This window comes from Enhydra lutris, unplaced genomic scaffold (assembly GCF_002288905.1).
Source record: "Enhydra lutris kenyoni isolate GAN:26980312 unplaced genomic scaffold, ASM228890v2 scaffoldscaffold32, whole genome shotgun sequence".
NCBI lineage: Eukaryota > Metazoa > Chordata > Mammalia > Carnivora > Mustelidae > Enhydra > Enhydra lutris.
In genome coordinates this window covers 7,251,773-7,274,840 of record NW_019154116.1, presented here as the reverse complement: position 1 = coordinate 7,274,840, position 23,068 = coordinate 7,251,773, and the positions used below count along the sequence as shown (strand labels likewise).

Here is a 23,068-nt window from a genome sequence, read left to right as displayed (position 1 = left end):
AAAAGCTACAGCACGTCCTCCACAAGAGGGAGGAATCATTTTAGATTCTGTGGATGTCAACTTGTCATCCATCCAACTTCCATCTGAACCTTTTGGCAAGTCCCTGCTCTGGCCACTGTGTTTCCAAGGGAATCTACTGGAGGAAAATGATGCTGATCACCATGATAGGGTACGAGAAAAGCAAAATTTAAAAGCAGCCTTGAATTCCAGCCATGCTTCCCAAGCACCATGTTTTTTCATCCTTAGAAAAGCTCTATAAAGTTGCTATGTCTCTACCCTTTTCTGTAGCCCAGGAAATAGACGAAGAGGAGGGAAGTAACTTGTCCATGAGGCCATGATGCTTGTGTTGCAGAACAGGGAGTAGAATTCTGCCAGGTCAGGTTGCAAAGGCCAGGCTGTAAGGTTTTACAACCCTTAGTGGTGATGGGAGGAGCTTACACCTTGCCCCTCCTACCTCACGGGCATGTCTTAGTGTGTGTATGTGTGTGTGCATGCCTGAGTAGATTGGGCTGAGGATCTGGGGCCTGAATGAGAAGGGAGGCATGCTCTATCCTAGTCAACACATTTATACTACCTCCCCACCTTAGGTTAACATAAGCTTCCCAGAGCTCTGCTGACATATTGATAAGATGGCTCTAAGCCATTGCTTTGCCCCTTGAATCCCAAAGTTGTAAGGCACTGATGTCTTATGGTGTACATCAGTGCCCAAAATAGGAGGTTCCTTTTCTAGGTTCCAGGTGTGTTTATTATACGACAGAGGAGCAGAGCACCCCAGATTTCGTTGAGAGAACTCTAACATCCATAGCTTTGTCTTACATTCTAGTTTTGTTGTGTTCTTTATAGAACTGGTGCCTGAGACCAATGGTCATTCATGTCGTCCGTTTTTGTGTTCAGTGTTTACTCCTTTAGTGATCCACATGACCAAGGTCCATTCATTCCTTAAATACATTTTTGTCAAGGCTGTACCTGCTTTGTGTTACGCACTGGGGATATGGGAAACAGTGATGTGCAAATAGGCAAATTGGACATGGCGCCATAGGTTCTGATCTTGGGCGGTGGATGCTCATGGCTGGGGTCTTTCATCTTGTCTGTGGAGACTCAGGGAGGCTTTCTGGAGGAGCTGTCACAGCTGGCCAGTGAAGGGTGAGCAACCGAGCCCCCAGTGGGGAAAGGGAGGAGGTATAGGGAGTTCTGGGTAATCCCTGGCTCAAAGTCCCTGATAAATTCAGAGCCCAAAGTGCGTGTACGTTGGATGGCAGAGAGAGTGATGGGGTTGGAGATTAGGATTGGCGATACCTGATTTGTATGGTTTGGCTCTGGGTCTTCTAAGGATACTTACGTGGAGTCGTACTCAGGGAACACTGGCCGGCTGAGGCACTGAGGGAGAGAGTGTTGGCTCAGCCAGGTGACCAGTGATGCAGAGGAGAGATCGTGGTGGCCCAAACCAAGGTCATGGCACAGGGGACAGAAGGAAGCACATTAGAGAAGTAGTGCCCAGAGGATTCTGTGAGCGGGTGTGTGCGTGCATGTGGGGTTATCACCGCTTTCTGTTCTGTGATGGTCCGCTGTCTTCAATCCAGTGTGATTAGACCTGATCATCCCTTCTTTTGTGGTTGAATTTCAGTGCGGGAAAAGGCCTTCTCACAATTCCTGTCCAAATAATGTTAGTTACACAGTCTCAGTAAAAGAAATGAGGTTAGAGATTTATCCTTAAATATCCATCCATGTTATCCTATATGATGTGGAGATAAATAATTTTTGCTTTATATATTTTAAGACATGGAAGTTCCAAATGGTCTCCTTATCTTTACACGGGATCAGATTATTCCTCTGCATGTGTCCCTTCAGTATCAGCTACAGATGGTCAAAAGAGATGTTTCTTCCAAAGCTTTTTCTCTTGACCTCACCAACTAGACGTGGGCTTCTTGGGTCCTTGTTCCTTCTACGCTCCCTTGTCCTCCTCCCAGTCCTGTGAACAGACTCTATCTTTGAAAAGAGTTTTATATTTGTTCTAAGCGTTTATAAAGATACTGTCAGGCTCTCCTCTTCCTCTCCTGGGGTGTCTAATATAGTAGTGTTTATGTTTTGGGAAGAACAAAAATAGAAATGTTTATAACTGGCGGGGCAGAATAAGAATGAACTCAAGCTGGAGTCATCAGCTTGGTTGTCCTGTTTGTGAAAACAGTTCTCGCTAATTGTAGCCCTTCCAGAAGGACACATTATTATACTGACCATATGCAATTAACTTGGCTTTTCTTTCTCTATGTATGAAAATAGAGCACACTGCCATTTTCCCTTCTGTATTCCCGAGCAAGGACTGTACATCCTTTCCTGGACGCAGTCCAGCATCAGTCTTTTCCTGAGGAGTTCTAAAATCTCTGTCTGGCATTAAATTTAATAGGTCTAGTATATCAAAAATAGAATTATAATTATGAAAAGTCAGTTAAAAGGAGGGTGAATGGTAAAATGAAATGAGATTTTTAATGGCTTGCTAACAGTTATAATTAATGAGATGGGGATCTGGCCACGCGTGTGACCTTCAGGTAGGAAACCGACAGAGCCCCTTGTCCATGGGCCTGGGAAGGAAGGTGATTTTTCAGAAGAACAGGTTCTTGCCAGTTACCACTACCTCCTCTTGAGGGCTTCTTGAAGTCAAGCTCATTGGTGTGTTCAAGGAGGCAGCTTGGGCATATCAGGTGCAGGAGAGCTTCGTCGGAAGAGACAAAGAGAGCCACAACATGGAACCGTGGAAGGTGTTTTGATGGTTGCTGTACCGTGATTCCTGTGTTTGATAGGACACTTGTTTCCTTGCTTGTCCCGGGAAGTTGCTTTTCATGACGGGGTTAATTCATGGGTCTCATCCCCTTCACTCTCTGTTTTGCACGGCTCGTTTCTTTGGACACTACAGCTGGAAAGAGAGAAGAGTACACATGAATGCTGGCCTCAGAGCCCAGTACCATCCAACTGTACAACTTCCTGTGCATCAAACGGCTTCCTAAGGCTGCAAAAATTGTTTTTGTCTGATTAAACACAGGTCCCTTTGAACTCCGTGGGGGTTCTTTTTTGTGTGCGTTTCCTTGTAACTTTCTGCAAAGTCCTTTTTTTTTTTTTTTTTCTTTTGGGTCTGATTTGGAATCCAAAAAGTCAGCCCACTCCGCCTCCTTCATCCTTTTTCAAGCATTCATTTGTAGTTCGTATCGTGTCAGTTACATTCCCTAGCTGGAGGCAGAGACAAGGCAAAGCTGAACTTTCTGCACGCACGCACATTCACCTCTTCTCCTCCTTCTGTCCCTGAAGTGGGTTGACTGGGAGGCAGAGGCAGATCAGGATGATGCCTTGGAACCAGTTAGCACAGGGTGTGAGTTGCCCATTTAATGACCACCAACAGAGCCTCTGACTTCCCTGGGAGCCCGCCGAGAGGAAGTGCATCTTCCGTGAGGCCGGGACTTAACTAGGGCCAGAAGCCGTCTCTTCCAGAGAAAGGATTGGGGCAAAGAGGCAGCTTAGAATTTATATTTATGGGACTGGAGATAGTATCTACTTGGGAGACTCTTAAAAGCACATATGCAGATAAATGGCTTCTGGGTCTGGGGATGGGGCTAAGTCGCCGTTGTACCGAGGTGAGTACCGCCCTGACTGTCACCTCGGACTCCTGCAGTGAGCTGTGGGAGGTGCACAGGAATGCAGAAAATGGGATTTGCTTCTTTATTGTTGCATGTGTTTATTTGTTCCTTTGCTCAACCTTCTCCAGTCTTTTTGCTGCCTTCCGTGTGAGGACCATTTTCTTCTTGTTCTAACCTGCTGCCTTTAATCTCCCAGTTAGACTTGTTAGCTATACAATCAATGTATTGATGTCCATTAAATTTTCATCTTGGGTTCAACCCCAGAACTGCCGCTACCGACTCCTAACTCCCCTGGGATTTCCATTGGGGATCTCCGCTTAGGCGTTCATCAAAGAACGATTGGAATGTTCTCCACATGCCAAGCCTACTTCTCCTCTAGTCTCTCCTCTCTCAGAAATGGCCCTGTGGAGTGAGTAGCTCTCGTGGAAAAACTGGGTGTCATTCTTAATTCCTCACATCTCCTCGGGGCCCCACATAGTTGCAAACACTTAACTGCACTTGCCGCTCGGTGTTTTTGGACTGCTGAGGCGTATTCACTTCCTGCATTTCACATCCTCTGGTCCATCCTCTACCCAGTAGCCCTAGAAGCTTTGACACATGCAAAGTAGCTTATGTTCCTCCTACTCTCCTTCCCCACACCCACCGTGGCTTCTTCGCGCCAGAGAGCGGCGGCTGGCGGCAATGACAGCCCTCCTCCCAGTCTGGCCCACCGCCAGGTACTGGAACCCAGCCACACCCACGAGTTTATATTTGTCCTATAGCAACAGCGCCCGAGCTGAGCAGTTGTGACAGGGACCGTATGGCCCGCAAAGCCTAAAATACCACCTGGCCCTTCGCAGCAATAGCTTTCCACTTGATTCCGTGGAACAGAATCTGTGTTTTTTATTTTTTTTAAACGATTATTTATTTATTTATTTGAGAGGGAGAGACAGCATGAGAGGGGAGAGGTCAGAGGGAGAAGCAGACTCCCTGCCAAGCAGGGAGCCCGATGTGGGACTCGATCCTGGGACTCCAGGATCGTGACCTGAGCCGAAGGCAGTTGCTTAACCCACTGAGCCACCCGGGTGCCCCGAATCTGTGTTTTTTCACCTGCGCCAGCAACACTGGAGCTGCAACGCTCCTGCCTCCCGCTTGGCTCTTCCCTCCCCTCATCCGTCACCACGCACCTGCCTCGTTTCTGTTGCTCAGATGCGCTGCTTCATCCCCCGGATCAGGGCTCTCCCCTAGAATGTGCTTCTCCCGCATCTCTGGGTGGCTTTTTATTGTCACTCAGGTCTCCGTGTAAGTGTCACCTCAGCAGAGCGGTCTTCCCCGGAAACGAGAACGTTGCTGCAAGCCACGCTCTCCAAAGTCGTCCTGTTTTATTTACCTCGTGACGATCACTTGCTACTTTGATTACTTATTTTATTGAACTGGTCCTCCTCACGAGAATGTACCTCGAGGAGGGAGGAACCTTCTCTGTGTATTTTCCTGCTGTGTCTTTAGTTCGGAGAACAGGGTTGGACACAGAGGCGATAAGTGTCTGCGCGGTGAAGGCTGTCACGTGCCTGGTGGCGGATGGCCCAGGGAGAGCACGCCATGAGGTCAAGCAGGGGCCTGGCGTTGGCTGTGAAAATTGAGCTCAGATCGGGAAGGGTCTCTGAGGTTGCATGGGATACGTCAGGAAATGAGGGTATGAACTTGTCAAGAAAAATCGAAAACAAGGTTAGGAACATGCTGTGACCCTGAATTCACTTCTCCAAGGAATTTATAAATGCGGCTCTTCACTTGTCCACACAAGGGCTTTGCTGCGGGCTGGGAACCAGCATGGCTGTTAGCCCGGTCACCGTTGGGGTCAGGTGAGTCCCTGGAAGCGAGGACGACCTCGGTTTCCCCACAGTACACCCACGTGGGCAAAACAAAAGGAAAGCTGGCCACGACTGCCCCATCTCCTCTTTCTGCCCCTTGTGGACCCGTCCTCGTCAAGGTCGGTGACTCAGAGGTGCGGAGGGCAGAGCTCTCTTACGAAGGCTGGGCTGAGGCGGGAATCCACTTTGCCTAGAAATAGAAACCTTCAGCCATAAATGTCAGCTTTGATTTCATATTTAACACAAGCTTTTTTTTTTCTTTCAGTCTAACAACTTGAGTGACTCGGGGCTATTGGGACCTAAATCAGCCTGCGAGTGAGGGCTGCCCGTTTTCTGGAACCATCAGTAACACCAGCTCATAGGGGATAGGCCCTGCTAGGATTTCCAGAAGGTTTGCTTTTTCTCTGGGAGGAGATGGAAGTAGAGTAATTAGCTGGGGTTTCAAAATGATTTTGTGTGACTGTGCGTGGAACATGCAATTTTTTTCTATGAATCAGCTAATGATTTTCTGTATGCCTTTTTCCTTCCCATTGAAAGGCATTAAAGGCTGTATGAAACTAATGCAATAAAATGTCTCGGAAATGCTAGTACTTGTTGATGCTGTGGGATACAGGGTGAATCCTGTGGGGTGAGTGGCCAGGGCGCCTTTCTAGATTAATCTGTACTGATGTGCGGTAGAGTGAATTTCAGCAGGTCCCTTCGCTCGTCCGGACTCCTGACTTCTCTTTGTTGAAATGAGGCATCTGAGTACGGGGGTCCTGAGGTTTCTGCTCACTTTGAGATTCTGTACTGGTGGTTTTTTTTTTTTTTTTTTTTTTCTGTTACTGAAGGATTACGCATAGTATGTTTAATTATCTGTAATACTTACTTATTGAGCTCCCACTCTATCCTCTAGAGCAGGGGTGGGGAAGATAGTAATATTTTAGGTGTTGGAGGTCAGATGGTCTGTATTCAGCTCTGCCAGTGTCGTGCAAAGCAGCCCCAGACTATAGGTAAGCACCTGGGCGAGGCTGTGCTCCATAAAAATTTTTTTACAGACAAAAATGTCATGGACCTGATTTGGTCCAGAGGCCACCATTGGCCAATCCCTGTTCCAGAGCCTAGACGCTGACAGTTATCCTGTATAAATATTCAAGTTATCCTTCTTTAATAGAGTCACCACATTCTTTGGGTGTAAACTCGTTCACCTGTAAAACAGCGAGAGGAACGGTGGAATATCGGTCATGACTGTGACTTAAGTATAATCAGCAAGCGGGCTATATCATCCAGGCAGTGTCTGGTGGGCCAGAGCGCTGGGGAGCAGCTACAGTAATGAAGGGAGGTTCAGGTAGCTTCTGGGACTGTGTTATGCCCTGGAATGTTCAACGTTACAGCCAGCCCAAGTTCACTGGAGTATCCATTGTAGAACGCAGGTACGTGTGAACTTGTGCCCCTCTCTTGAGTGGCTCCCAGCCTATTGTAGTTGTAAAAGAGCAGGCGGGGTCATTTTGAAGGGGTGGAGTCATGTTAGCAAAGGGGGGAGTGAGAATGAGTTTGGCAAAGAGCTGGTTGGGCGCAGTTGAGGCGTCTGTGTTGGGGACAAGCAGAAGAGAAGAGCAGGGAGGTCTGAGAGGGGCGGACGGCCAGGCAAGGCAGTTTGCTGTGGCCATGGAAACTGGCAGACAGAGAAAAGCTTTGTGCAGGTGTGTCACCTGACTGCAGCGGGTCGAAGGTCCCCCCGTCAATCACAGTGCTCCCACAGACTCTGCGGGGTGGCCCCAGGCCCACAGGCAGACACAGGCACTCTTATCTTATCAGCCGGGATATTCCAAGGTCTTAGAGATTATCTCTGCGAGTCAGTCCAGGGTCAAACTTTTCTTTGGAATGGGTGGGGTTTGAACCCCCCAGACCTGCTGAGTCTAGGGTTATGGAATAGTCTCTCACTTGATGAATGGATTTCTGCTAGTGCTGCCTGGTCAGTTGGTTTGAACAGAGAGTTGGTCGTTCCTAAACGTTCCAGAGCCTTCCTGCTGTCACGGATAGTCTGTGATGTACATGAAATTGCACGTCCTTCTATTGGAGGCTAGAATTCATGGCAGATAGTCTGCCTGCTACTCAGGATATTGTCACAAGAGGCAGCAGGGCCGTCCTCCCGGTGAACTTGGGGGGCAGGCGAAAACCACGCGTTACTGCCTGCAGTGGTGAGGTTGGGGACCCCTGGTTCTGGAGACCCTCCCGTGTCTTAGGGTCTCTGCCAGGTGCTTCGTAGGAATTGGTCTATACATTCTTCTCCTCGCAAACTCTTGTGTTCACATGCTCCCTGTGTTAGTATAGTTTGTGAAGAAACGATGAGGCATCTGCTTTTGGCCCCACAGTGCCACCGATGAAAGCTCGGAGTCTGAGACGCGAAATGCAAGTCAGCCTCACTCTGAAGCCCGCGTCACTTGCATCAGCAGTTGGGTGACCCAAGGGCGGTTTTGTTGGAGTCCGCCCCTGACTCAGTTGCAGACTTAATGGCCTTCGGGTCTAAGAAGATTCCGCGTTAATTTGTTTTTCAGTAATGTAATGGAACAGGCCTCTGTATCAGCACGGAAGCCCTGTTCTTAATTCCCGAGCCGCACGCTGTCCAGGAGAGGAGCCACCAGCCGTGTCTGGCTGCTGGGCACTCAGATGTGGCTAGTTCAGATGGAGACGTGCATCAGTGTAAAAACGGACACTGGAGTTCAAAGGCATAGAACGTACACATGAAATCAAAATATCTCAACAGTTTTTATTTTGCTAACATGGAAATAATGTCCTGGATATACTTTATTAAATAAACTATATTGTTGAAAATTAATTTTTCCTGCTTCTTGGCATTTTGCATTTTTTTCAATATTTCATTTATTTATTTGCGAGAGTGAGAGAGAGCGAGCATGTGCACGAATGGGGGGAGGGACAGAGGAAGAAGGAGAAGCAGACTCCCCTCTGAGCAGGGAGCCCGATGCAGGACTTGATCCCAGGACCCCGATATCATGACCTAAGCCAAAGGCATATGCTGACTGAGTCCCCGGGTGCCCTGCTTCTTAGCATTTTTTAATGTAGCTACTGGAAAGTTCCACATTGTGCATGTGGGCCACGTTCTGTTCATTGGCTAGCCCTGCCGAGACCACTGACCATCGCACTGTTCTGGTACCAGCTAGTGTTTCTCGTCCTCAGTTTCACTCTGTTGTGTTATGTCTCACCTTTTCTGCTAAACTATGAATGTCTTCAAGGCAGAGATCGGTCTTCCATACCTCGGTATCCTCGCCCGTCCTCAAGTGGGTCCTTCCAATAGCAGGGACTCAAGAATTAGTCACAGACTATGTACATGAATAATTGTGTCCATTCTAGAGCATATCACCCGAATGCTTAAACCTGGAGTTTCTGAAAGAGTCTGAGTCCATCTTGGAACGCGTTCCAGCTCTGGTGACGGGCAGAATCAGTAGTCTGGCGAAGAGACTGTCTGGGGACGTAGAGAATGTCTTCGAGCCAGGAGACTTCCTTGCACAAATGGCTGTATTTGTGCCCTTTCGGACTTCCGGTCATCCCTGCTTACACAGAAAGCCCATGACCACTCCTGGAGTAATCTCAGTGCCCGTTGACTAGAAGCAGTTCATTTTTATATTTTTAGTCACATTAACATCATTTGTAATTCTCAAGTTATAAATCTGAAGGAAATTACTTTTTAATGTCCTCTGGCACAACATTAATATTTTGCAATTAGATTTTATAGCCTCTAGTCATATGCTGCAGGTCACAAGGCAAAATTAAGACCCTTCTGTACCAGCAAAGTTTCCTGTCGGAAAGCCGCACAGAGTTGAGGGGCAGGGCAGCTCTGGGACACACTTCACAGCCTGGAGGACAAAGCTGGTCACAGTCCAGGGGCTGGAAGGTCTGGCCTAGTTTACATTTGCATTTGCATAATCTTTTAAATTAAAAAAATTCTGTCTTGATGGATGGATGAATAGAAATTGCTTCTCGTGTGAGTTATCCAGCAATAAAAACCTGTTTCTTATCGGCTTGGTTCTGATCCGCAGCCCGCCAGGAATAATTGCTCCAGATGGCTTAATGAACTAGGAGGTTTCTGCAATCTTAGAAGTTATAAACAAAAGGGAAGGCAACGCCAGCCTGCCAGGCACATTTCTAAACCAGTTTATTGACAACATTCCAGGAACTTCTGTTTACATCTTGCCCCGTGTGTCTCCGGTAACCCTCAGACAAATCAGAATTTCTTGGGGTCCCCCACTGACAGTTGGATTCTGAGATCGAATGGCTTTTCCTGGTATGGCTGGAAAATCATGCAAACAAATGAAGATTGGGGGAAACAGTAGAAATCACGAATCCCACCCTTGATTCAGAAAGGGCGTCCATTTCAGTTGGTTATGAAGATGGTGGTTGGTTGTGATGAAATTTTGGCTCCTAAGATTTCTCTTAAAATACATACTCAGGGGGAAAATATATATATATATTTTTATATATATGAATGTATGAATGTATATTTATATATATGAATGTATGAATGTATATTTATATATATGAATGACATGTATCAGTTCTATGTTATCCTCCTGTAATCTAACTTATAGAAACAATATATCTGAAAATCACAACAGGAATCTCTTAGAGGGGTGAAACATGCCTTTAGCCTGTTTCAGTCTGTCTGCTCCTGCCCTTACTGGAACAGTGTGTGCATTGCTGCTGCCTGTAATTTTAACAGATTCACGGCTATTACTTAATGCTTGCTTACATCATAAGCCAATACTATACTGGGGATTCTGAGCTTACATTTGTGGCTTTCCAGTCGTGTTTGCGTGAAGCAGACCCAAATCAGGGAAAGTTGTGAGTAGAAAGTACATGATCACAGATAGCCTGATTCTTAAGAAAATCTACCAGCCACGCTGTCTGGGGCGGAGGAGTGAACTTTACAAGAACTCAGTTCCAGAGCATAGATATTTTGTGAAACTTACAGTTAGTGGAGTTTTCTGATGGTGAACCTGTGAAAAAAGGATTAAGGGTTAAAAGTGTCACTGCGATGGAAACATGAGCGCCCGCCCCCCGTTGAGTGGGTGCATGACTGGACGGACATAGGATGAGAAGGAGCACTGTTAGCATTTTAAAATACTGTGTTTTATGGGTCATGTTTACAAATAAAACTGTAAATGAAAAATGCTTTATGCCTTCTTGGTGTACTGGATCCTTTCTACTTTTAATGGTATAAAAATGTTTTATAACAAAAAAAAGAGTTTTACTTTCCCTAATTGATTATTATTGGATATTTTTGCTTTATTTTTAAAAAGTCACATCAGTTGAATATTTTGATCATTTCTTATAGCAAGCTTTTGAGATCTTTTTCCACCTAATTTAGTGTCATATATATATTTATATCTCTTACGTACATTTATGCAAATACATCTATATACCTGTGTATATAGATAAGTACATGCACACAGATGTAGATACATCAATGAACATATTGATGCCTTTAGATACGACTTTGTGTAACTGTGTGGATACATATCTGTATCCAGGGATAATCTACGTAAATATACTTAATATACATATTTATAAACCTGTGTATGTATATATGTGCAAGTACACATACATGCATATACATATATACATACCATATATGTGGATGAATATATTGAGATCTAAATCAAGATCTGGGCATTTTGGTCCCTTAAAATACCATAATTTAGAAAGTTTTGTGTGCTCAGAGACCACACGATGGTATTCCCACTTGGATGGCTATTCTACTAGTGCCGTGATGGAGAAGATAGATTGGCCAGGAAATTACAGGGTTTGGGGTCTTCCACTGGACCTCATTGACATGTAACTTTGGGAAGTCATGCAACTTCTTTGCTCTTAGTTTTATAAACTATAAAGTCAGGGGGAAGGATTGCAGGATAGCCAATGTCGTGACCTACTGTACCTTCTTTGGTTCTGTGAAGTCCCAGATAGCAGGTACAGTGAAAGTAACTGAGGTCCTTGCATTTGGAGGAAGAAAATTAGCCTGGTATTTTTCAGTCTTTCTAGAAAGCTAAAGTGAGGCAATAGAGTATTGGCATATTTCTGCATTAGCTGATGTAAGCAGGACCTGTCAGGGAAAGAAATGATGGAGATAAATTTTCCACTGTTGGGACCTTCTTCCTCCGGGTGCCTTATTGCCTTTGGGGCACCTGGTTTCTTTCTGCTTTTTTCTGGGACCTTCCTTCTTCCAGCTTTGCCCTGCCTAATGGGCGGCTTGGGCTGGAACATTCCTGTCCCTGATCTGAAATTTACCACCTCTTCCTTTCTATCTAATTTTGCTCTCCTTTGGTGGGTGGCAACTACCGTTTCCGATAGGTTTAATCCATGCTGATATATTACTAGGTGCTAGGGATTAATGTACTTTATACATTCCTGGGAAAATTGATTTTTAATTTGGACCTTATGGAAATACTGCCTTAGTCTTATCCTGGATTTAAATTCCAGCTTAGCCACTTACCACTTACGTTGTGTTTGGCAAGATGTATAACTTGTCAGAAACTCAGGGTTTTTAATTTTGAAAATTTTTATTTCTTTAAGAAAAATTATAGCTGTAGCCTCACAGGATTATAAACATTAAATGAAATTAGACATTGCTAACATGTAAAAGTATTTCACATAGTTCCTGAAACTAAGTAACCACTGATAATACAGACAGTAACAAAAAAAAGGTGTTAATAAGAGGCAGTGGTTGTTCTGATAATATGTTTTTTCACAAGCGTAAATGTTTGCGGACTGGCATGTCGCCTCCCTGGTGAAGTGTTTGCCTCAGTCTGCCACCGGACGAGCACGTGAAGTTTTAGAACTGAAATCTATTATAACACCTTAAAGAATTTCAGGTAGCACTCCTATAGCTGAAAACCTGGATATATGTTTTTTTTTTAAGGTTTTTAAAGATTTTTATTTATTTACTTGAGAGAGGGAGAGTGAGAGAGAGCTTGAGTCCGGTAGGTCAGCGGGAGAAGCAGACTCCCTGTGGAGCTGGGCACAGGGAAGGCAGTTGCTTAACCAACTGATCCACCCCGGTGCCCAGGCCTGGAAATATCTTATTTTGGGGGTGAACCGTGGCATGGGGTGCTGGGATTGCTGTCTGAAGTGTGCTTGCCTGGCTCTGAGTGATTGGTGCTGGAGGGACATGCTTGGAAAAGCAGATGGGAAGGGAAAAAGGAAGGAAAGTACTAGCGGTCCAGTGGCAGTGTAGGAAACAGGCATTGGCTGGCGTGCTAGTCTTCTTTGTATGGCTTCTTAAAAACTCCACCCGTCTGTTTTCCAGTCATGTTTTAGCTCAGATTGCCTTGCTAGAATGGTTATGTAATGCACTGAAGCTGAAAATGATGCCTGTGGAAGGGAGATGCATGCCGCCTTTAAAGACGATCAGGTATCTTTGACAGAGGATGGTTTCTCTCACAATTCCGGGAGAGGTCAGGTGAGGAGAGCTTCTGGGATGTTCTGCGGAGAGTACACTCTGTACCTCTCCTCCTGGCCCGAGCTGCCTCGCTGGCTGGAGTGGCCTTCTGGGGAAGGTGAGGACCCAGCCCTTGTGCTTTCAGGACAATGTCTTGTCCGCACACATCAGAGCTGAGTGGCCTAGACTGGTGAGACATCGGGCCATTCCACTCTGCTTGTATCATCTCTTCCTTCTCCTTCTGGAATGTTCTTTGCTCTGATAAAGCAGATCAGTATGTGGTTATTGACATTTTCTCCTTCCTTCATTACACCAAGACCCTTGGAGCATAAAATCTAACTAGTAACAATGGGAATGCTCTTTCCTGTAGGTCTTCACTGACACGTAGATCATTGTTATTCATAATCACAACACCGGAAACAATCAATGCATTATTTATTAAACGGAGTAGGTGGCTGTTTTTATTTAACAGTATACATCAGTGGGAATCGATTCACTTTCAAAATGAAGTGGATGTTGATTTTTCTTTCTTGTTACCTTCTGAATGCGTTGTATGATGTATTACTTGGGAAGCTACCTGTTAGGTAGTTCCATATGGGTTTCAAGTCCCCCAAAGAAATTCCTCAGTTCTGCTTGCTGGACTCCTTCATTGACTGGCGTTTGGAGAGAAGAATGGAACAGGCTCCCCAGAGCCACTCCTGTTTGAGCTGGGAGGTTTGCTGCTTCTTGGCCCCCCAGTCAGCATGGTCTCTGCACTCCGCGGAGCCGTCAGTCTGGTTTTCTGAGTGACTGCCAGGTTTGGGGACCGGTGCTGGTCTTCCCCTGTGATTCTTACTTATCAGGCTCTAAAAAGTTTTCTTGGCTTGCAACCATGACTACCTTCAATACCTTTACAGTGTTTGATTCTTTATTCAATAGTCATGTATATTCTTTTAAAAAAATAAAATTCTGTCTTCTGGCTTGGGGTGGGTGGGGGGTGACTGACCTGAGTCTGTAAGCTCAAGTCCTAGTTTGTATATACCATCATTTTGACCAAATTTATTAATACCAACATATGTTGCTAAAAGTTATTTCTTGAAATGGTAACTCTGGGTTCTTTTAAAAATCAGATCAGTATACTTTTCATTACAGTATTTACAAGACAATCACAGGGGTGCTCATGTAGTGGTAGGAGAGGCACACGTGTTATCTTTGCAGCTAACTTTGCAATAAAAAGTCAGTGCCAGAGGCCATGTTCAAAAAGCCGTATTTGTGTAATGAATGGATGAGCTAGAATGATTACTCTCAAATATTACAAATTATCTACAAAGTATTCAATTTGAAGCTACCAATTTTATATGACTACCTAACTTCCAAACAAGGTTGTATCGGCTGCCATATTTAAGTTCCATTTCATCAAATGTTTTTTTTTTTTTTTTTTCTATAAAGATCAGAAGAGAGAGACGAAGGAAAAACATAAACCTATTATTTGGGAGGAGTGAGCATGTATTAAGAAAGTTAATGTTACTGGAAATCGTCTCTCTCAATCTGCCACATGCTGTGTGCCGTCTCCCCTGCTCTCTTCTCTCCCCCTGACCTTTCTTTGGCGTCTCCTGAGCCTGTTTGTACCATCTGCCCTGTGTTCAGACTCTTTCCTCACTGGCCTTAATTGACACTGTATTCTTCTAGTTTTCTGTATTCATAATGGTTCATTTTTGCAATGCTTTCCAAAGCAGTGCTGGTAATTTCTTCATGCTACTATGGAAATCTGTTATTGTGGTGGCAAATTCTACAGATAGAACTTCTGACATTAAGCTTCTTGATCCCTTCTTGTGTTTCTGGAATAAACTCTATTCCATATGAAATGGGGTGTGTGTGTGCGTGTGTGTGTGTGTGTGTGTGTGAGATCTGCCAATACACGTCCTTCCTTAGCAATGTTTTCAGCTGTGTTCTTAAATGAGGTTAGCCAACGATTCTCCTTTCTCATGATGTCTCTGTGCAGCCTTCCTAGCAAGATCATCAGGAACACAATCACCTCAGAACTGCGTTAGGAAGCTTTACCTCTTTGTAGTCTCTGTAGTAAGCTGGATGGAGTTGGGATTATGCGTTCCTTGAGGGGTTGTTGAAATGTCCATATGAAGGTGAGCCTACGGCCTTCTTTGACAAAGTGTACCTGGGAGTTTACCACACATTTTGTCTTGGGCATTTAACACTGTCATAACAAGAGTGTAAGGAACATGTATTTTAAAAGGTGTTTTTTTGTTTTGGTTTGTTTTTAAATGAGGGAATATGTATATACTTCCAGACAGAGGGAAAGGGCCCGATAACACGGGAGATACTAAAGGAGAAAAGAGGTGATTTAGAGAAGGGACCAAAGAGGAGGGAAGAGGTGGGCTGAGCAGAGGGGGACGGCTGGTCTTGGCACAGAGGAGAGAACACCAGCCCCCGATCTTGCAAGGAAAGTAGGGGGGAGTGGTGTCAGGACAGTCACCTTCTCGGTGAGAAGTGGGTTGTGCAAGACCCTTCTCCCCAAGCCCTCATGGTGTTCGGTCCGACAGAGGGCGTGAGATATGCAGTTGAGATAATCAGACCTGGAGGGATGCACAGGAAAATCAAAAAAAGAAGAGAATGGGCAGATTACCCAACTCTGATCGAGTGTTAACCGTACAAATACACTGTTTTCATGGGGCAGGTTTTTGGAAACTTAAATAAGGCAAAGAGAACATTAGTGATCGAACGATAGGCTGTTCGCTCATTTTTCCCTGTCTACGTGCCTCCTGTTATGATTCGAGGGCGTCTTGGGAAACAGTATGGCAGTTCTCATTGCTCAGTACAAGAACCAAAACTGGAAGGACGTCTCCTCCTCCTCGTCACCGTTGGCCACTCTCTTCCCATTTGTCTAATGGAAAGGAGAGATTCACGCACGAGAGGCAAGTTCACTGATGTCTTTCACAGCCTTCTCTCCCCTGACGTGGCTCACTTGTCCCCTCCTCCAACACGGAGTCCAGCCTGTGACCGTCTGTTCACACCTTCCGCAACCTCCTTGTTCCTACCACCTTAAGTCCGACATGCGTGTCTGGCTGTGGGAGTTGTGGGTTTGGGTGAACAGGAGCCGGGGACTCCAGGCCTGGCAGGGCTCCCTGGTCCTGCGTGTCCTGTCTGTGTGACGAAGGTCCTGTATTAAAACAGCTCTCCAGGTACCTGCAGGTTTTAGCCATGCTCCGCAAAGGCTCTGGGACCATTCTGCCCACGTGACCTTCTCCGCTGTTGCACCTGACCTGTCTTCTCTCTCTCGGACCACCCTTCACCCCCTGATGCCTGTGACTTGTCATCATTGTTTTCCTCTTCATTTAGTCTCGGGCAGTTTTTATTCTCCTCCAGCTGTTCCATCAGCCTCCCCCATCCCCTGCCCCCCTCGGTCGTTAGTTATCAGGCCCTTGGGGTCCCCCACCGCCTCCTCCTTCTGCATTCGTGAAGCCGCCACCTAGGTCTCATGTGGGGTGACGCTCTCTAGCATCTAACCTTCCTTCCCCCATCCTGCCCGCCATCTGCCCATGCCCATTCCTAAGATTGCTGCTTTCGTGGGTTCAAGTCCCTGCTTGGGAACTTTCTAAGCCCCTTTGTCATGGTTGAAGCCGAATCGCAATGTGTGAGCCTGGGAGCGAGTGTGTTCCCGGTTCTGTTTCAACACACCTGGCAGTGATCCGTCCCGGGGCTTTCTCAAGTTGCCGTTGCTCTTCTCCGTTCTCGCTTCTCCGGTTTCCCTCTCGCCGCTCATTGTGCATCTGCCCCCCCCCATCCGCCTGCCGGTTGTTGTGCTCCCGTGACCGCGTCTTCTGTGCTTGCTTCCCGCACGCGGGCCATGGTGCTGCGGGCTGTGGCACCCCAGTGAGCTTTCTGGGCATTGGAGCTGCGGTTCCAGCTTCAGAAGCAGAGAACTGGTGGCGCCCAATGGGCAAGAAGGGGAGAAACACCAATTACGGGTGGCCCCTGGGCACCGTGCCACCCCTCGTTGCTCTGGGCTTCTGGAACGCATCTGCACCGTAAATATACGGGTAGATCCTTCCTTTCTTCTTACCTAGGACCCCGTCATCTCTCCCATCTGTGTGACAGTGCTTCCTCTAGCATTACAGATGCCTGTAGAGATCTTACATTCACAGACCCTGTGCTCAAAGAAGGTACTAGCACACATTTGCTAACTGAATTATGAACTTCTGGAACACGCCATTGAGTAACAACTTTCCATAGCTCCAGGGCCTTGTACGCACTTTACTATAATTAAGTGTTTTCTTTTAAATGATTTGGCTCTGAAATGAATAAATTTATAGAAGCTTCTAAAAAGAATCAAGACGCACATTAAAATTTCAAAGCCCAAATACAGGTCTCCATAGAATTCAACCCTGGTTTCCTTTACGCGGAGTAGAACTTTCCGTTCATGACCTTTTTAACCGGTGGTAGAGAAATGCTCTACTTCTTATACAGAACCATTCCTGGAAAATAACCTGTCTCGATCATATCAGCAAAGGTGTTTGTGTGGAACATGTTATGGGACGTGGGCCTGTTTCCATATAAAATCTGGTTTTGGCATCTGTTTCCATGGAAAGACATGATTTCTTTGCTCTACCAGTGGTTTTGTTGATGTGACATCTTTCGTGTGCCTCTTTAGTCAGTGTGATATCACTCAAAATAGTAAATCCAAGAGAAAAATGACAGTCAGGTAACACAGCTAATTGTCAGAAATAATGATAAGGCGAGCCACTACCGGCAGGTGACTTCCAGAGTATTTCTGTGGTGTCAGACATGTGCTAACACAAGTTGCAGAAGCGGCTCATGAGGTTGCCTCCTGTCCCTCTCCAATGCTGTCATGTTACCATGAATGGACTGGGGGCTGGAGGCCGTGTCATAGGAGGTCACAGGCTTGTGAACAGCTTGCTCTGACAAGTGGCTATTTCCTGGTTCCCCTTAAGAGAAAAAAATGCCAAGAAGGTCTAGAAGGAACTGGATTTCTCATCTAGAAAGCACTGTATGTGCTCAACACGCCTCATAGAATAGAATGGAAACCCAAAGGACAGACAGAGGGTATCCACTCTGAAGGAGGGCGATGGGTGCTCCTGTGCTTATCCCAGATCCCGAGGCTTTGTCCTTCTCCAGCCTTCAGCTCTTGCCAGTAAGCACACGCAGGAAAAGGTCCTGTTTGCTCTCCGTAGTCCCTTGGTGAAGCCTGTGAATGCTGTGTGGTTCTCTGTCCGGCCCAGAGCCCAAAGGGAAACGCAGTCTGCCTTGGAAATCTTACCTGAGCACGGATGCCTCCCTCGCTCATCCTTGGGTGTCCGCCCTGTAGGTTTTAACATGTCCTCGGTGTGGGTCCTGCGACATTCTGCTGGAAAACTCCCATGGCCCCCAAACGTCAGGGGACCTCCGGGTCCTCTCTGAAATGTCATGTTTGCTACCTGTTGTGCACTTTGTGTGGTCCCTCGAAGGAAAAAAAAATCATTCATTTTTATCTTTTCGTTTATTTATTTTTCCTATTTAGAAATTGGCCCCTGGTTACGGGAGTTCAGAGCGAAGAATGCTGTGGATTTCTCGCAGTTAACATTTGACCCAGGACAGAAAGAACTTGTTGTAGGAGCAAGGTGAGAGATCTTATGTTTCACCCCTGCAGATAATTTTGGATTTTACTTGATGTCGCTGTCGCTACACGTGAGCTTCTCTGCCGTAGTTGACGAGTGCTAAGTCATACTTCTGAACATGGAATACGATATAAGGTGGCCCGAAACGTCGTCTCCTAATAACCGGTGATGCCTGCTCTTTTTAGCAAGTGTTCATGGGGGGGTCCCAGGCACCAGGACCCATTCTCATGAGAATGAATTCATTTTTTTCCATGAAAGCTGAGAGGTGGGTATTGTCAGCATCCCTGCCGTAGAGATGAGGACACGGAGGCAGGACATAGTCTGATGTCCAGCAGAAGCTGGGCTCAGGCTTCAGACCCAGGCATTTTGACTCCAGAAACTGTGTTCACAACTTCTCAGTACATTCTTCAGTGAAATTCTGGAGTCAAGAGGTTTTGACGTCTGTTCCAGTATCCGCTGTTATGTTCTCTGTGACCTTGATTACGTCATTTACCAGTCAACTGAGAATTCAAGGAAATTGTTACTGTTTACCCCTCTCAAGGTGCCCATGCTCTGGTGTCCAGGTAAACACTTGACCTTCCATTTGTTGGTGAGGCTACTACACACAGTCAGAATTGATCTTGAGTTGTTTCCCTCCTATTTATCATCACTTCTTTGGGGGAAAACAGGCATAACCCTTGCATTCAGATCACCTCTCCTGCCAGTGCATTTTGAGGATGATGTGTAAAAAGATACTTCATACCCGTCTCTAAGGAAAAATACTAATTTTGAAGAAGGAGGCCACTTGGCCTCTTCCGGCGTTCAGGGAGAACACCTCGGGCGCCGAGTGCTTATATCTCTTTTGGTCACATTTACGAGATCATAAAACACGTTTCTTAGCAAGAGAGGATACGCAGTTTCCATATACAGCTGGGTGAAGCTAAGCATGGCTTATCCACTGGGCACTCTAGATAAACACTGAATGGTTTCTAGAGTCATCGCTTTGGCTCTCAGACCTCAAGGAGCCCTTGGGTATGCACCCAACCCTTGAAGGCATTGAGGTGCCTGGACCAACGTTAAGTGAATGGACAGAAGTTGACTTAGTTCCTAGCACTGATCACGTCCCCTGAATCTCCTTTGGTATTTTTAAGTGAACAGGGAGTATAGATGGGTTGAGCTGAATTTGTATATTTTTATTTACTACAGCCCATGGGGAGTACACAGCGGGTGTCGGATGCTGACTTCCATCACATTTCATCACGGGGAGGCTGGACCCGATGTTTCAGGGCTTTTAGTTGGTCCTTTGGCCTCCAGATTTTGTCTTCCTGTGTGCTGGGGCCAATACCTTCTTTATAAAATGCCATGTACCTCCCCCCACCTTTGGTAGTTCCCTTTGGATAAATGCTGGCATTTCCCTGTTGCCCACCACACCCCCATGGTGCCATGCGGCGCCACGCCCCTTACAAACTCAGCTCATTCCTCCAACGTCCAGGCCTGTGGACTGGCTTCTCTAGACCACCACTGTCACACATTCTCTTTCTTGCCTCTGGGACTTTGTAACAAACTTCTTTGCTTCTCTGGAGCATTAACTACTCTCTCCCCGAAGTTCTTTACTTGGTGATCTCGCTCAGAGTAGAGATCCGGCTCGGGAGTCCTCCCCTGGGCCTGAGCTCCTCCTTCCGCTGCTCTGCTCAGTCCTGTTAACACGCCTGTCGTGTACCTTCCTTACTGCATTACTGCGTGATTTTTTGGCAGGTGTCACCCACAACGCCCCTCCCCCCATTATCAGATAGTGACTTGCCAGATGGTAGATGATGTGCCTGTCTTTTCTCTGCTTCTCTAGAAGGTAGCACAGTTTCCTCCTCACAGAAGCTCAGAGATATCCGTTGATTCAGCAAACGTACTTCAAGGATTTGATTTGTACAGGTGCCTGTCCCTTTGGGGGAAGATGGGCTTGGATTTTGTAACAGATATATTGCAAATTCCCACGTTTGGGCAAGGACACCAGGGAAGTGGAAGTCTCTACCCCAAAGCTAAGCCCTAGGGAAAATGAGCTCTCACCCTTAGCCAATGGGGAAGGAGCCACCTGCCGAGGTAGAAGGTACAGATATGACCTGGGTTGGTAGAGCTATGATTTCTACGATTCATTCAACCCTGAAGGACATTGGAAAAGGTTTGCCTGTAGCTTGAGTTGAAAGACTCCCTACGGGGCGCCTGGGTGGCTCAGTGGGTTTAGGCCTCTGCCTTCGGCTCAGGTCATGGTCTCAGGGTCCTGGGATGGAGCCCCTGCATCGGGCTCTCTGCTCAGCGGGGAGCCTGCTTCTCCCTCTCTCTCTGCCTGCCTCTCTGCCTACTTGTGATCTCTGTCTGTCAAATAAATAAATAAAATCTTAAAAAAAAAAAGAAAGAAAGACTCCCCACTGTTGCTGGAAGACCGTGCGCCACGTGTAGGACAGCGCCATGCATGTGCAAACACGCCACAGGTGTTTGGCTTTTGGCGAATGACATCGATTCTCTTAATGGATGTGGAAATCCACTGAGCAAATTGGCATTTGGAAGAGAGATCTCATGGTCCTGTCCTGGTGGGAGAAACAAGGGAGAGGAAGAGAGAGGTCGACTGAACCAGCTCAGCAGCGTGACCTTTAGCCTGTTTCGAGTCTCATTTTCTCTGTAATTATTTCTACCCTGTCAGCTGTTGGGAGGATCTAATAAAATAATCCATGAAAAGTGATTGTTGCCGTAGCGGGCACGCGGCGAGCCGGCGGCGGGAGGCAGCTCTGCGCAGAGTTCTGGGTTTTGGCGTCCGTGTGCAGCAGTGGTCACTAGTGAGTGAGGAGAATGGGAATCTCACTCGGAAACTTGGTGGGATTAGGCTCAGAGGGTTTGAGAGGGAGTGTGAACCAGTTATGAAACTTTAAAAATAACCCAGCCCTTAGCTTCCTGTTGGGGAGGGCGTGACCTAGCAAAGAAGTTCACGCAGCAGGTGCATCTGAAGACATCTGGTAGGGTTTCAGTGTGAGCGGTGGGAAAGTGCGGTGATAGGCTTTCTGTTTGCTTATAGGTAGCACTCGGCATCGTAAAGCCATTTGTTGGCTGGTTTTACTTTATGCCGGTGCTATTTTATGTTCTTGGAATTGAATTCAGTTGAAGATTCTGTGCACTCTTCACAAAAAGAAGTTCATGGTGCTGCGAAGGGTGTTTTGTGCTGCTGTCTTTAAGCATTTGTGGTTAGACAGTGCCAGAAGGCATGTGCCTTTTGAATTCGTGGAACTTCTGGAAAGATCCCTAAGTTTACTATTCCAAGGTGCACATTATCTTTTATATTATTTTAAAGGCATTGACATTCATATTTTGTTTCACCGAAGGGTCCTTTAAAAATTAAAATAACGTTTGTGTTTTCAATGGCGAGACAAAGGCATTTGCATTTTAGAAAATATGGAAAATACATTTAAAGCATTAGGAAAAAAACACAATTTCAATCACAGTTAACCTTTTCAATTATTTCCCTGTATTATTTGATTTCTTTTTGTTACATGATTTTGGGATGATATTTTATGAATGACTTATATATGTCCTTGTCAAAAAACCTACTACAAACAGTTTCTATTTCATTTTATTTTACTTTTTTCATGATATTCATATATAGGAAGAAAAATTCCAAAGTGAAGAAATATGTTATGGTGTAGAGGTTTGATAGGGATACTATCAAAGTATTGATACTAATACTGGTTCAGGACATTGACATAAGTGCAAGTTTTGCTGCATATAGGACTGTAAAGCTGGATGTAAGAAGGTGATTCTAGTTTTGTCCTCCAATGAATCTGTCTGTCTTTAGTGTTCAGGTTCACTATAAGGATGACAAGTGATTCTGTGCTAAATTCAAATGTTATCCCAAGTGGCAACTAACTTGGTTTCACATAGAGCAGTGTTTTTTATTATAATCAAATAATAATCAGGGCATTTACAGATGAGCCATATTTTTATAAAGCATAAAGCCATATAGTAATAATGAAAAGAGCCTCTCATCAAAGAGAATTTGATCTTTCCATTCTTTTTGTTGTTTGTTTCTTGGTCTTTTGGTTGATTTCTTTCTTTGTTTTTAAGATTTATTTATCTATTTTATTTATTTTTTTCCAAAGATTTTATTTATTTATTGTCAGAGAGAGAGAGAGAGAGACAGAGAGAGAGAGTACAAGCAGGAGGAGAGGCAGGCTCCCTGCTGAACAAGGAGCCTGATGGTGGGACTCGATCCCAGGACTCTGGGATCATTACCTGATCTGAACACAGACACCTAACCAACTGAGCCACCCAGGTGTCCCTGTTTATTAGTTTTAGAGAATGAGAGAGAGAGAGAGAGTGCGCATGCACATGCGAGTGAGCACACACAGGGGGAGGGACAGAGGGGAAGGGAGAGAGAGAATCTCAAGCAGACTCCGAGTTGAGCACAGAACCCAACTCAGGACTCAATCTCACAACCCTGAGATCACACCTGAGCCAAAACCAAGAGGCAGGCACTTAACTGACTGTGTCACCTAGGCACCTGTCAGTTGATTTGTGATTATCTTACTCTGCTCTGAC

General features: G+C 45.8%; 1 protein-coding gene across 1 annotated transcript in view; it reads left to right on the top strand.

Moving 5' to 3' along the window:
• LOC111153426 (semaphorin 5A) overlaps window positions 1-23,068 on the top strand; it is a 463,009-nt gene that overhangs the window by 181,858 nt on the left and 258,083 nt on the right. The window contains exon 4 of the mRNA XM_022512436.1: window positions 18,415-18,514. Coding sequence (XP_022368144.1) covers window positions 18,415-18,514 — 100 coding nt within the window. The remainder of the gene's footprint in view (window positions 1-18,414; window positions 18,515-23,068) is intronic.